The following is a 16,304-nucleotide window of genomic DNA, read 5'->3' on the forward strand; positions in this document are numbered from 1 at the left end:
CATATATGACTTTCCATTTTTCAAATATATTTCAAAGGGAGAAAAGAAATTGCAAATGTCTCCACACATTACTCTTAACACCTGGTTCTTTAACAAATAATTCCTTTAACAGCCTGTAAGTTAATATTTCAGAGGAAAAGAGGAAAAATGCTGAGGCAAAATAAATTTTCAGCTTTTTCTAAACAAGTAATAAATACCAAAATTTAAAATAACAGAAATTCAGAATCTGAAGGGCTTTTAAAAATGATCTGTAACAACTCTCTTCTTTTACAGAAGAGAAAGCAGGTCCAGAAAGATTAAATTATTTGTCTAAAGTATATCTTATTCTCCAAACATCTTTCACTAGACTAGGGTTTGGTGGGCATAAAAGATACTACATTAAACAGTGACTTAACATCTCTAGAGGTCAAAATTAATGGAAGTTACATTCTCAAAGGAAAGCAAATTTAAAAGCTGAAGTTTTCAATATTTTCTTGAAAACTTGCTGCTTCCCCAAGAAAGTCTACAGCCAATGGCAAAAAGTGACTTAGGTAGGAGTCTAGCACAGAAATGATAAGCCTAAAATTCTAAATAGTGGTTGTCTCTTGGCATGAAGCAGAGGAATAGAATAGAAGGTATAAAGTTAGATGCAAGTAATGTTCCAATTCTTGGGTTGCGCAGTGAGTTCATGACTATGCATTACTTTTTTTTTTTTTTTTTTTTTTTTTTGCGGTACGCGGGCCTCTCACTGCTGTGGCCTCTCCCGTTGCGGAGCACAGGCTCCGGACGCACAGGCTCAGCAGCCATGGCTCACAGGCCCAGCCGCTCCGCGACATGTGGGATCCTCCCGGACCAGGGCACGAACCCGCGTCCCCTGCATCGGCAGGCGGACTCTCAACCACTGCGCCACCAGGGAAGCCCCTATGCATTACATTTTGATGCTTTACTTCTTGCCAGTAACCTACACTGTTGTGCATATGTATGTAGTATTATACTTAAATAATCCAGTTCTTTAACAAGAATTCCTTCAATAAGATATGAGAGTATAAGAGTTTTTAAAATAAGGGACTTTTTTAAATGGCCCTGTTGACAAAAGAAAAGGGAAAAAAATTAGATCTCAGGTACAAATAGCTATTCTACACTAAAGCAAACTGGTTAGGCACAGCTCTTAGGAAAAGCTAGCAAGTACATACTTGTTTGGTATTACAAATTCCAAGTTCTAAAATGAACGTTAGCTCAAACGTGGAAAGTGAAATGGTACTGTGAAAAAGCATTTGTGTGCCATGAAGTAGCTAATTCTAAAGTAATTTCACTCATCAACTGTTTTGTACTGTTTCACAGAAACTACTTTTAAAGTATTATAGATATTTTCTTTTTAGAAATATGTTAAAACCAGGAGTATCAAAAACGGTACACAGTTTTCCACCAGTCAAGTATTCTATTTATTATATAACTAAATAAATAAGCATTGGCTCTCAATCATACATTTAAATTTTTAAATTTAAAACTCTGTATTTCATGTTTTCAAAGAACAAAGTTGGAAGACTCACATTACCTGATTTCAAGACTTACTGTAAAACTATAGTAATTAAAACTTCATGGTATTGGTAAAAGGACAGGCCCATAGATCAATACAACAGAACAGACAATCCAGAAATAGACCCACACATACATACATGGTCAATTGATTTTCCACAAAAGTGCAAAGGCAATCCAAATCAAGAATGAGGAATAGTCTTCAGGACAAATGAACTCGCAGTTTCTTCCACAAATAATTGGCACTTTTTTAAAAAGGAGAATGAGCTATTATATGTTAAATAAAACTTAAGAGATACAGTAACAAAACGACTGTGAACCTTGTTTAGATCACTGTGGAATAAACTAACTCTAAAAAGATATTTTTTAGATAATGAGGAAGTTTTCATATAAATTTGGTATTAGACAATGTTAATGAATTATTTTATTTGGTGTGATATTGGCAGTGTGGTTACAATGTCCATATCTGTTAGAGACACATTTCCAAGTATTTATTAGGTGAGATGCAACATCTAAGATTTGCTTTGAAATGTTACAGAGAAAAAGGGAGAGGGTAACAAAATAAATCAATAAAACAAAATCATTTTGAAATATGCCCAGAGCATTCTGTTCTCCTTAACAAAGGCCTATCCTCAAGGGAAGCTACCAGAGCCTTATCTGACTTAAGGGAAGAGCAATTAGACTAGTGGAACCCATCTAGCTTTCCTGTCTCAAATAAGGGGATAAAAAAAAAAAAAAGGTTAAAAAACTCTACTGAAGGTGAGAGTCCAGAGACTTTGACCTGCTAAAAAACATGGGGATTTAATCATAAGATTATAGAACACTTCCCCTCACCATAATTTACAGCCACTTCAACAGGGCTCCAGTATAACAACAGTGGATTACAACTGAGAGAGCTGCAAACACAGAGTACCTAGGGAAACCCAAAGACAACAGGGGACACAAAAACAATGACAGAGAGGAAAATGTAGCCTCTGACACCAACAGCTACAGCAACCAATAAATGCAACCTAACTCCTAGCTAGATAAACATGAAACCTCACAATAAAGCTCTGAATACCACACTTTCTACTACCCCAATACATCATGTTCTGTTTTCAACAAAAATTTCAAGGCATGCTAAAAGGCAAGAAAAGTACAGGCTGAAGAAACAAAGCAAGCCTCAGAACCAGCTTGAAATATAGCAGAGATTTTGGAATTATCAAACTAGGAATTTAAAGTAACTGTGATTAACATGCTAAGGGCTCTAATGGAGAAAAGTGGACAACTTACAAGAACAGATGACTACTGTAAGCAGACAGAAGTAAATGCTAAAAAAATCAAAAGGAAATGCTCAAAAACAAAAACAGGGCTTCCCTGGTGGCGCAGTGGTGGGGAGTCCGCCTGCCGATGCAGGGGACACAGGTTCATGCCCTGGTCCGGGAAGATCCCACGTGCTGTGGAGTGGCTGGGCCTGTGAGCCATGGCCACTGGGCCTGCGTGTCCAGAGCCTGTGCTCCGCAGCAGGAGAGGCCGCAACAGTGAGAGGCCCACGTACCGCAGGGAAAAAAAAAAAAAAATATATATATATATATATATATATATACATATATATATGTATATATATATATAAAACATTTTGAAATGAAAAAAGAAAACTCAGTAAGCTTGATTTGAATATATGTCAATAGAAACTTCCCAAACTGAAATGAAATGCAAAGAGAAAAAAGGACAAAAAAATAAAAGGGAATAGAATATCTAAGAACTGTGGTATAATTACAAAAGATATATTGGGACTTCCCTGGTGGCACAGCGGTTAAGACTCCACACTCCCAACACAGGGGGCCCGGGTTCAATCCCTGGCCAGGGAACTAGATCTTGCAACTAAGAGTCTGCATGCCACAACTAAGAGTTTGCGTGCCACAACTAAGGAGTACACGTGCTGCAACTAAAGGAGCCCACCTGCTGCAACTAAGACCTGGCCCAACCAAATAAATTAATCAATTAATTAATTAAAATAAAAAGAACAGGCACATAATGGTAATACCAGAAGTAGAAGAAAAAAAGAAAACAACAGAAGAAATATTTTAAGTAGTGATGGCTGAGAATTTTCCAAAGTTAATCACAGATCCCGGAAGCTCAGAAGACATCAAGTAGAATATTGCCAAAAATCTACACCTATTGTTATGCATACTATATTCAAACTGCAGAAAAAAACAAGGAGAAAATCTTGGAGGAACACAGAGGGAAAAAATACCTTATACATAAAGAAACAAGGGAAGAATTATGTCAGACTCTCCTTCAGAAACCATGTAAGCAAAAGAAGAGTGGAGTGAAAGATTTCAGGTGCTAAAAGAAAAAAATTACCAACCCAGAATTCTGTACCCAGTGAAATTATCCTTCAAAAGTGAAGGAGACTAAATTATATCTCAATAAACCTGGGTGGGGGGGCGAAAAAAAAAGTGAAAGAGACTAAAGAGAATAAAAAAATAAGCTAAAGACTGGGAAAAAATATTTGCAAAACACATATCTGATAAAGAACTTGTTTCCAAAATATTCATGGAACTCTTAAAACTCAACAACAAGAAAACAAAGAACCCCCCCCAAAAAAAGAAAACAAAGAACCCAATTTAAAAATGAGCAAAAAATAAGAACAGAAACATCAAGGAAGACAAATAAATGGCAAATAAGCACAGGAAAAAAATGCACAACATCATAAGTCATTAGGGAGCTGCAAATTAAAACAATGAAATACCCTATACACCTATTAAAAGAACTAAAATGCAAAAGACTAACAATAATAAATGCTGGCAAAGATGTGGAGCAACAAGAACTTTCACTGCTAGTGGGAATGAAAAACGATACAGGCATTTTGGAAGACAGTTTGGAAATTTTTACAAAGCTAAAGATAGTCTTACCATACAATCCAGCAATTATCCTCTTTAATATTTACCCAAATGAGTTGAAAACTTACGTCCACACAAAAACCTGCACATGAATGTTTATAGCAGCTTCACTCACAACTGTCAAAAACTGGAAACAATCAAAATGTTCCACAATAGGTGAATGAAAAAAAAAATTGTGGCACCTACATACCATGTAATATTATGTAGTGATAGAAAGAAATGAGCTTCAATCCTCCCAGACATTTGTGAAAAAGAGGAGAGGATGAAGAGATGGAACACAGGGGATTTTTAGAATGAAACCATTCTGTATGATCTATAATCATGGGTACATAACATCATGCATTTGTGAAAACGCATATAATCATACAACCTAAAGAGCGAGCCCTAAAGTAAACTATTAACTATAGTTAATAATAATCAATCAGGGACTTCTCTGGTGGTCCAGTGGTAAAGAATCCGCCTTCCAATGCAGGGATGCGGGTTCGATCCCTGGTCAAGGAACTACGATCCCACATGCTGAGGGTCAACTAAGCCCGGGTGCCCCAACTACCGAGCTCACATGCCTCAACAAGAGAGACAGTGTGCCACAAAATATAGAGCCCACGCACCCTGGAGCCCATGTGCCGCAACTAGAGAGAGAAAATCCACATGCCACAACTTGAGAAAAGCCCGCGCACCACAACGAAAGATCCCACATGCCTCAACGACTCGATGCAGCCAAATAAATAAATAAAAATTGATCAATACTGGTTCATCAATTATAATAAATGTAGCACACTGACGTAAAACTGGGTGGGAGGAGGAGTATACGGGCACTCTCTTTATTACCTGTTCAATTCTTCTATAAACCTAAAACTGCCCTAAAAAACATAATCTATTAATTGTTTTAAATAATTATTATTATAAAACAGTAAGAATGCTATTACCTCATTCTGTAAAGAAAAAGTGTATGTATGTCTACCTACACAAAGAGAAAGTTTATCTCAGTGTGGTAGAATTATGGGTCATATTCTGTTTGTTTGTGCTGTCCTAAATTTTCTATAATGAACATAAACTACACATAATGCTTTTTTAAATTGTAAGGAAATTCTTTTAGCTACTCAAAAAATTAAATACTTTTACAAAGCTCACACCACACAGGTATGTGAGGAACAGCATTAAAAAAATCTAAACTACTTACCATCAGGCAAAATGTTCTGGGTCAACCGTGATCCAGCAGTAGGGGCGATAGTGTTACAATGAATGTTGCTTTTCTCGCCTTCAACTGCAAGACAATTTGAAAGGCCCAGAAGACCCAGCTTTGCAGCACAATAATTTGCCTGGCCAAAGTTACCATATATTCCTGAAGCCGATGAAGTCATGATGATCCTAAAAGGAAAATCAATCTCTCACCATCCTCTTTTCTATATTTTGATAACGTTGCAACTCTAAGCATTTTTTTTTCTTTTTCATTACTATTATATCCGTCAAAAGCAACTCTGTATACTGCCATTAGGTTCTTAAAGTCATGATTCATATATCTAAATTAATATAAATAATAAAAGCAATCTCTCAAAATTCAACTGCAAGATTTTATTGTTTTAGAAAGAATCCCTGGTCAGTATCAAATGAATTCAAGTGTAAGAATGTATATTCATTATCTACTGAAAACAATAAGTATTTATAAACACAAAATAAACTGCCAATTTACAAGTTAAAATTTTAGTAAGAAGTATTAGATCATGAAGTTCTAATTCTTTAGTCCTCATCACTTTGCTCCTTTCCCTTTGTGGATAATATTAAATGCCTCATATTAAAACAATACCATCTCATAACCTGACCTAATCTCACTTACTCTACTTAGTAGAACAAGTAAATCCTATCATTTACTTTCAGAAACTGCTAGTATCAGGATATACTAGAACTCTCCAATAAGAACAGCTATCACACGCAATTTACATCTAGTAGATGCGTGTGAACCCTAAGTTAACAGGAATAACTTTTACATTAGAGCGCATGGGGCCACTTACTAGGTCTGCCACGTCTGAGTCACACAGACGCAACTATAAGAGTCTTACCGTTCCTAGTTTACAAAGACTAACTCATGTCTGACCAGTGCCAGCTAGTAGAAAACATCCACTCATCTCTCCCCAGTTGGTCACTGGACACAAAAAATGATATTTGGGTTAGAGAATAAAGTACTGCTGAATCCTCAATGTTTGTACTGCTAAAATATCAGAGAATAGCAGGAGAACCATTAATAATGAAAAGTAGGAGGTAAAAAGAAATACTAAGTTGTCCAGCTCGTTAATCTATGACTGACACCAGTGTAACGGGGAGGCATCTGCCAAAACTACATTTAAAAAGCCTGTGCATATCTGAAGGTGTATTTTTCAACGTCAAAGCAATTCTTTTCCTCTGTACATAAGAACCCACACACGGCATCTCCAATCCCCCTTGACAGCCACATACAACTCTACCTTCCGAATTTCTGTTTCTTCATGTGATCCCACGCTGCCCGGGTCACCAGGAATGAGCCCCACAAATGAACTCTCTGGATGATATCTAAAATAAGAAATTTTTATCATGAATATTGTCAAATTTAGACAGAGCTATCTCAGAATCAACATAAGCAATGACTTACTTATACAAAGATGTTCATTTTATACCTAGCATTCAAAATCAACTATTGTCACATTGCACTCCGAGTAATCATTTTAGCTTTAGTTCCAGTTACATAACCAACCAATAATTCATACCCATTTTGCCTATAATTTATGATTAGAATATTATCTAATATAGCTAACTTTATCATAAATACAATGCCACCTAAATACGATGCCTATGCACATCTAAGTACAATGCCATCTTTAATTTTTGCCTATTTTATATAAAAATTCTTTAATACAAATAACCAAGAATTGTACATATATAATTGGGACTCAACACAAACATGAGTTAAAGCATAATCAAAAACCACTCAGTTCTTCATCAAGAAATGTTTATAAAATGTTCAGTATATCCCTAAATCCCTATTTTTAACAGGATTTGCAAATGAGTTTGAGAGAGCTGGGGGTTGGGGCATGGAGGTGTAGGAAAGAGGGGGAGGGGAAGAGGGAAAAAGAGAGACAGAGAAGCCTGCTTTCTGAAATGTCAATCTAATGAACAGACAACTTGGAGGATGATTCAGATAAACAAACAACTCTTGATTTAATCTTACTCTGATGAAACCAGAAGAGGACACACTCCAGCCCCATGAGAGCTCAAAGCAAAGCACCAGCTTAAGTCTCCTCTGCCAACAAATTCTATCTTTCTCAGCTCCTTTTTTTCTTCAGTTATTGTAAGGGAATTGGAAACTAAAAGCCTGTCTTTGCTTACTTCTAAGTCAGAAAGATATCTTGCTTCTTCCAAAAGAACTTCTGGCAATATTTCCCAGAAACACACTCTATAAACAATGATGTAATTCATCTCAGTTACTATGCCTGCCACCATCTCAGCCACCAATGCTTGTTTTAGTTCTGATAGCCAGTGAAAGTAAGGGCAAAAAAGAGCAAACAGGATAAAAAAATTTTATAACTGTGATTGTTCATCATCTAAACTCAATCTTTCCAACATGACATTCCTAATGGAAATTTTTCCTACTTATTAGAAGTTTCAAAATTATATCTAGGTTTTTCCCACCCACTTCTCCGATCTCCATCATTTTTAGTGCCTCAGACTCTCTTCCATAGCCTGCTCTTGCTCTTGAAATAAGAATCATACAGCCAGACAAGCATGCAAAAGGCTGTTAGAAACAGCTAATACTGCAAGAAAATGCTGACAATCTCTCAAAGAGAAAAAGGGAAACAGACGAAAGTCACAAAAGCCTTTTCTGCCAACTGTTCATTTTCAGTTTTAAAGCTTATTCATCACTTATATTAGCAGAAGCAAAAATAGGTAGAAGCAAGCTTTTCCTTAAGTGTATAAATATATCAAATATTAGAAGGCTAAATGGATAAGTATGTTCCAGAGAACATATATTTAAAATAACTTACCCCAGTCTTCATCACTTATTCTACCAAAGGAACGGTCCCTCAAAATTCTAAAAAATTGATATTACGTATGTTGAGAAGAGAAAGTCAACACTTAAAAAAAAAAAAAGTTTGCATGTACATTACTTTATTGGAAATTTAAAAAGAAATACTCACCCAGCATTGTTGATCACAACATCTACAATATAAAAATATTCAAGTCACAAATATAAAAGCAAGCATATTAATTTGCCTTTGCTTACAACTCACATTTCTTTCAAAAGTGTTCCCTGCCTGCCCCCCGCTCATGGAAAAGTAGATATAATAGGTAACAAGTGCTAGCAGAACAAAATTTTATACCTATAGCAAAACAAAATCTGGTTCACAAAAGCACAATAAATACCCCATTATATCAGTGCTTTCCTCTCAAGTCTACATACCTAAATGTTTCCACCTCTACCTTCTGCCAAAATTCTGTGAGCTTATTTACAGAATTAGCAGTCACACAACTCTTAGGTTCTTAGAACTCAGTGGTAATCGTAAGGCATCCCTCAATTAACTTCAAAATTCACTGGGAAAGTTAAAAGATTTTTCCTTGCCACTCAAAGGTCAAAAGCCCAGAAAGGAAACCATTAGAGTTAGAAACTGATGGCCTATCTTAATACATAACTGCATTCTCACTATAAAAAAAAAAGGGATTGTTTCTTAAGGTTCAACCACCATCTTGTGGCTATTTTCACCTTATGACTTCAAAACTTTGTGGTCTCTATCCCTGTGTCAGACACTATGTGAACACGTCTCTCATAAGCTCAACCAAATATATCTAGAAACATATATACGCTAGACCAAAAAAAGGGGGAGGGAGGGGAACACATTCAAACTACAAAAATTAACATTTTTCAGATTATAAACATGTTGGGTTTATCTGCAGTAGTTTCCCTCTAGTAATCCAATAACCTTTTACTAACAATGTATGGGACTAAGTCAGAAAAATTAAACAATATATTTGAAATGCTTCTTAAAAATGAAGATTTTTATTTTATATAATTCATCTTAATTTGCAAGATACTGAATCATTTTAATCTGAATCATTATAATTATCTAAAATATTCCACTGGGTCTTCTATTGCCAAAATACTGATTTATTTTTTATTTTCTAAATATATTTGGGGTATGATTAAATTATTATAAAAAGGAAACTTAGAAAATACTTACAAGTTTTTTTAAAGGTTCTTAAAGTACAAAAAAATATAAAACAAACTCAACACATACATGCATAAAAACTGTCACCTCAAGCCCTCTGTGGAATAAGATTAGGGTATGTAAAAAAAAAAAAATTGGGGGCTTCCCTGGTGGCGCAGTGGTTGAGAGTCCACCTGCTGATTCAGGGGACACGGGTTCGTGTCCCGGTCCGGGAGGATCCCACATGCCGCGGAGCGGCTGGGCCCATGAGCCATGGCCACTGAGCCTGCGCGTCCGGAGCCTGTGCTCCACAATGGGAGAGGCCACAACAGTGAGAGGCCCGCGTACCGCAAAAAAAAAAAAATTAAAATTTAAAACAAATCTAAAAATTTGATTACCAAAAATGAGTTTTTAATAAACAAAAGGGAAATAAAAAATATTTCATTAGAAAGGTAGAAGCTGCTCTGTTAGTACCATAAATGCAAAGAAACATTACCTATTCTTCCAAAAGCATCCAGTGCTGTCTTCACAACCTTCTCTCCTGCTTCCACTGAATCTGAGGGAAAGGGAAATTAGGACAAAACTTCAGTAATATCCCTTACAAATGACTTCTAGATTCTGTGGCTCAGAGCACATGACAGATACTATTCATTCAACAGAACCTGTTTCCAAGGAAAATACATTCATATTGCAGGCACATAAAAAACTAAAATATAAATGATACATGTTACAAAAGAAATTCAGTCCCTAAGACAATCCTTTAACCTACAAAAAAAAAAAAAAAAGAGAGGGGGTAAATGAGAAGTATTTGACAAATAATATACAATATACCACGGTCCAATAGAACTTTCTGTGAAGATGGAAATGCCCTATTTCTGCACTAATACGGTAACCACGAACCACATGTGGCTACTGAAATGTGGCCTGGAATGTGGCTAGTATGACAAATGGAATATTCTATTTTATTTCATTTCTATTGAATTTTAAATAGCCACATAAGCACTTCCCCTTAAGGATGCAAATGAGACTTTGAGAGAGAGGGAAGAAGGAGCGTGTTTAATTTGAAAAAGCATGTTCAATTCTGTATCATTACATTTGGAAAACAAACCTACTGTTTTTGTAATACTAACTACAAAAAGTAAAGCTCAATGAAATATTATGGATTTGTTATTTTCTGCTAATCAGCCCAGGAGAAGGGCTCATATCCCCAGAGCTGTGTGTCAAATGGTCAGCTGTCAACTCAACATCACCACTGCCTCTTTCTACTTCCTCTGCAATCACAGGGGGAGCCAGGTCCCTTCCCTGGGACCCATAAGGTCCTGAGTTAGATCTGCCAAAAAGAGATACTCGATTAAAGGGAGGAAAAGTAGGAGGAGACTGTAAATGCAGGCAATCTTGTGAGCAGGCTGCAGATGTGAGACTGACAGCACATCTAGGTGAGCTCTTGAAAACCACCTGCCACAGGCTGAGACGGTCATCAACAGTTTCCCTGACATGCACCTGCCCAGACCTTCCAATGGTAAGTCTCTAATTCGTTGTATAAAACCCTTCACACTTGGAAAACCGAGAGGGGCTTCTGTTTTCTTGACTGAATCCTGATTGATACAGGTTGAATATCAAAAGTGAGGGGCAGGGAAGAGAATCCGAAATCTTTATCTTTACAAAATAGATTTTAAAACCCCAGAAATTTTTTTTAAGTTGAAAACATTTTTCTAGACTCTCAATGTGGAAATAAGATACTAAAATGTCTGTCTCATTATTCCCTTGAACTCTCAAAACAAATCATAGCCTATTTCCTTTCCTCTAAAATTTCAGAATAAAGTCATTGGCAATCTAATTTTCTCCCTGGCCCATAAAAACAATCTAATTTTCAGAAAAGTCAGTAAGCACTATCTTTTTAAAGTAAATCTATTCAAGAAGATTCCTTACAAATACTATTAGAATCAATACATCAAACATAAAGGTTGTATTTGCTGTCGTTATTTTTTCTTTATTTTTAATGCCTAACTTTGACTCTTACATTTTCATAAAGATAAGAAAGTTACATACAGCAATGATTACCTGTGCAGAATGGAATATGAAGGCTGGGTACAGAAGGGGGGCACTTCACTTCTTACACTATATTACTTTAAGAAATTTTTTTTAAAAGCAATTTTAAAAAGAAGAACTCTGAAGAAACACATAAGACCTTTTAGCTAAGACAGGTCTTTCAAAAAAAGAGCATATTCATATCCACATCTACAGTAATATACTGATTATATCATGTGCTCATTATTAAAAATATTAAATAAACAACTGAATAAAAGTTAGACTCATAAAATAATCTACATCAAAAGTTTAAAAAATACGTCACTAAACATCTTTGGCAGACTTAGATAAAATCTAATTTCATAATTATACTAGAATGCCAAGATATTTACTCAATAATTATTAACATGAGAAACAGCATTAGTTGAGGAAATATAAAAGAAGCAGTATAGTTCTCTCAAATACTGTACCATAGTTGGCCACTGCTTTTCCGCCTTTCCTTCTTATTTCTTCAACAACCTTATCAGCAGCTAAGGAGCCTTTACCAACTCCCATGAAGTCCCCTCCTAGATCATTCACTGCAATGCAAAAATAAACAAATAAGAATTCAGTTCTAGACCTTAAAAATATGAGTTGGAAATGAAATTATATTATTAGTGTATTTCTTCAGTCATCTTCCTAATTCCTTATTACCATATTCCCATCTTACTGAACACACCATGAGATACGTACTTTCAAAACATGCCTCTTTGCTTTTAAATACAGATATGAAGCAGCAAAAATATTTAAACACAGGTTCATGTCATGAAATTTTTAACTGTGCAATGCTTCTCCTTTTTTGGAAAGAAAAATACCATGATTCAACCCACTTTTAGCAAAAAGAAAGAAAAGAAAAAAACCTAAAGATCACTTTTAAGATTAAATACACAGGAAAACAGTATGGACATTCTTCAAAAAATTAAAAATAGAACTGCCACACGATCCAGCAATCCCACTTCCAGGTGTTTATTCAAAAGAATTGAAATCAGCAACCAAAGAGATAACAGCACTCCAAATGTTCAATGCAGCACTATTCACAACAGCCAAGATGTAGAAATAATCTAAATATCAACTGACAGATAAAAATGGATAAAGAAAATGTGGTACATAAATACAATGTACTATTATTCAGTCTTTAAAAAAGGAAGGAAATTTTGCAATATGTAACGACATGGATGAGCCTTGCAGATAATATGGTAACCCAGTCACAGAAGGCCAAATGCTGCATGATTCCACTTACATCAAAGTACGTAAAATAGTCAAACTCATAGAATCAGAGAGTAGAATGGTGGTTGCAGAGGTTAGGGGGAGGAGAAAATGGGGAGTTGCTAATCGGTGGGCATAAAGTTTCAATAATGCAAGATGATTAAGTTCTAGAGATCTTATGTGCCACACAACATAGTGCCTGTAGTTCATAATACTGCATTGCACACTTAAAAATTTGTTAAATGTTCATATTAAATGTTCTTACCATAATTTAAAAAAAAAAAGAAACAAAGAAAGGTTAAATACACAATGTGAAATATCTTCTCCATGTCAAGAAAGACTTTCTTTACAGGAATGGTGATACAGAACAAGCACAGTATTAAACTCTTGGAGAAGCACACATGAATTTTTATAAAACATAGTGTGTCATGGTCTACCAAAAAAAGAAATAAAAACTATTTATTGAAAGAGGTCAAAACTTACATACACAACTAATATGTGTTCAGTCACTAATTTATACCATATATGTAATTTATAGGTTTAACAACTGACCACACTTACCACATAACATCTCCCTATATCCAATTATATAGATACAAACATTAATTGCACATTTACTACTTGCAAGGAAAGCTACAGAAATCTACAGATGTATAAGAATGGTGCCTATCCTCAGAGTTTATAATCTACTGAACGTTAAGTATGTGGTAACTACAATAATGCACTAATTGCATCATAAAGTTTAGAAAAGCCAACATAACTAAATAATATAACGAAGGTAATTTATACAATAGGTTAATTATTTACAAAATAACATGCAAAAACAAATGAAAAGATATATAGATCAATGCCAAATAACTTGGAAAAAACAGAATTTAAAACAAATACCTGGGACAAAGACTTAATTTGCATTGCAAAGTGATCATTTTTGTAGGGTTATTGCACATACTGTGTGGAATTTAAAAATTATTAATTAATAAATGACATAGAGGTTTATACTAAAATTTAAAGTCTCTTAATATTACCAAATTGATAATTACCATAACTGGGGAAAAAAGAAAGCCCACAAGATTTTTTTTTCTTTTCAAGAATGGTTCTCTTTTGCGGGGGCTGGGGTGAGGGCTGCAAGTGGGGTTGGGTGGTAAAGGGAGATACAGGGATGATACCGAGCAAAGCTAGCCTAATGTGCTTTTACGCTTAAAGGAAATGAGTTTTTCAAAATGTGGACTGGGATATATTTTTTCTAACAATATAGTCTTAACAGCCTTACTGTAAATAAAAAATGCCGCAAAGACATAAAATAATGGGGAAAAGGCTTACGTTATCCGACATTAAAAAAAAAAAGTGTTAAGATTCTCAAGACTAAATTCCTCTTAATTATTTCTGTACAATTACTCAAATGACAGGAAACAATTTTTAAAAATCGAGATTTTAAAACATGCTGCTAACAGTCTTTTAAGACCCTTTTTAACTAAGCAAGGGAAAGTTCAAGAGCAAACTGGCAAAGGCCATACTTAAGAAAGAATTGTTCAATTGTGAAATGAAACACTACCCCCAAGTGGAAACTGTTCAAAGTGCAACCAAGTGCAATCAAAGGTTAAGAACTGAAGACTGGATAAATAATTTTTGAGATCAATGATGTGTAGTGAAACAGTTTCAGAATAGATTTATTCAAGACAAGTCTTGAGAGTAGAGAGTACAAACTTAACACTGACCCCACTCAGTTATCCTGCTATCACCAGAGCTAAACCACAGGGATTACAGGCTTAACTAGAAAAGCACTGGTTACACACTGAAGGGCTTGGATAGCAACAATGTTAACAGACTGTATACAAAAAGAAATGTATCCACACTATGTGACACTGTTCCGCTTAAATATATGACTAAAATCCTAATCACAATAATATTTTAAAATACCATTACCGCCTTATACTGGTATGTATATACTCTGCATTTTCAAAGACCCATCTATGTACACTGCTTCATTTGATCTCCATACAGCTTTTTAGGAGTTTGGCAGAAACAGTTGTTCCTATTTTTACAGAAGAGGAAAGTTTAGGAAAGGTTATGTAACTTGTTCCAGGCTCCAAAGCTTGTCCAGGCTCCAAGGCTGTATGAAATGGCAAAATTCAGACTAGAACTTTGACCTACCACAATACCATTCTGCTCCTCTAATGCTGCAAACAAGTTTCTTTTATCCTAATTATTTCCACTAAAAAAAAAAAAAAAAAATCACATGTGCTTGGGGAGAATATAGAAGGAACAGTAAATCAGGCACCCCAGTCAAACAAATAGCTTTAAAATAGGGAGTAAAAATGGTTAAGATTATGATAGTTAAGGACAGAGTCTTCTCAGCTAAAACCATCAAAACATCCCCAAAAGTGATATATTTGTAAATCTTCCATATAAAATCCAGTTTATAGCTCTGAAGAGTTTTGGGTTTTTTTAAGATGTAAAATCTTTTTCCTATTTCTGTCATTTTAAATAAATCAATGACTTGGATAGTCTATTAAAGACTACATAAGGTTTTTTACTAAAAATCCACCCCAAGATTTTACTAAATACCTGCAATATGCTAACCACTAGAGCAGGGATATAAGAATCCAGAGAATTCTAAAACACACTTGGAGCCTGTAAAAGTACTCTACTAATAGGTAAATGGACACCTAAATACAAAGTACCAGGTTACCAGCTATCGAAGCCTGAAAACAGAACCATGTTTGTGACAATGCCTGTTTCCCCATATCCTCCCAACACTGGACATCATCATTCTTTTCAGTATAACAATTAAATGATTACAAGTTGTAGCTCATTATTTTAATTTACATTTCTTTGAGCACTAGTAAGGTAACATTATTTTCATGGGCTTATTGGTCATTTATACTTCTTATTGTTTTGCCTGCTTAAATCACATTTCATTTGGGGTGCTTTTCTTTCTTACAGATGTGTACGTGTCCCTTACTTATAAAAGATTTTAATTCTATATCATATGTGTTGCAAATCATAAGTTCCTTTATTGAAATGTTGAAAGAGAAACAGAGGTTAACACTGGAGCATTAATATTATTTGATGAGCATTACTTACATTGTTTTTCAGTGTTTTGTTACATAAACCAGACTGAGAAATCTGGATTTGTCTTTAGTAATCCTATTTGTGTACAGGACTTTGCTCTCAGAAGTTGGTTTTCTTGTTCTTTCTTGCTATCCTTCAGCCCTGACTATTGGCTCCAAAGACTAGAGCAAGAAACATGCTTTGGGTCTCCTGATATCAGGGCTGCTAAACCAGCTGAGGGAATATATGTCACTTTTAGTTTGACAGAAAGAAAAAAAAATGCAAATCAAACTGATTATCATCTTCCTCAAACTGTCCCACCTTCTCAACATCACTTTGCTGGGTGAGTTATTTCCCAGGTACTCTTTCCTTTCTCCCGTTTCTGAACAGCACATGTCACTAGCCATCA

General features: G+C 35.2%; 1 protein-coding gene across 3 annotated transcripts in view; it reads right to left on the bottom strand.

The window, feature by feature from the left end:
* HSD17B4 (hydroxysteroid 17-beta dehydrogenase 4) overlaps nucleotides 1-16,304 on the bottom strand; it is a 90,774-nt gene that overhangs the window by 63,289 nt on the left and 11,181 nt on the right. For all 3 annotated transcript variants that reach the window (XM_032627898.1, XM_032627900.1, XM_032627899.1), the window contains exons 3-8: nucleotides 12,070-12,177; nucleotides 10,068-10,127; nucleotides 8,567-8,588; nucleotides 8,414-8,460; nucleotides 6,860-6,944; nucleotides 5,581-5,768 (exon numbers count right to left, since the gene is read on the bottom strand). In XM_032627898.1, coding sequence (XP_032483789.1) covers nucleotides 5,581-5,768; nucleotides 6,860-6,944; nucleotides 8,414-8,460; nucleotides 8,567-8,588; nucleotides 10,068-10,127; nucleotides 12,070-12,177 — 510 coding nt within the window. The remainder of the gene's footprint in view (nucleotides 1-5,580; nucleotides 5,769-6,859; nucleotides 6,945-8,413; nucleotides 8,461-8,566; nucleotides 8,589-10,067; nucleotides 10,128-12,069; nucleotides 12,178-16,304) is intronic.

This window comes from Phocoena sinus, chromosome 3 (assembly GCF_008692025.1).
Source record: "Phocoena sinus isolate mPhoSin1 chromosome 3, mPhoSin1.pri, whole genome shotgun sequence".
Taxonomy (NCBI): Eukaryota; Metazoa; Chordata; class Mammalia; order Artiodactyla; family Phocoenidae; genus Phocoena; species Phocoena sinus.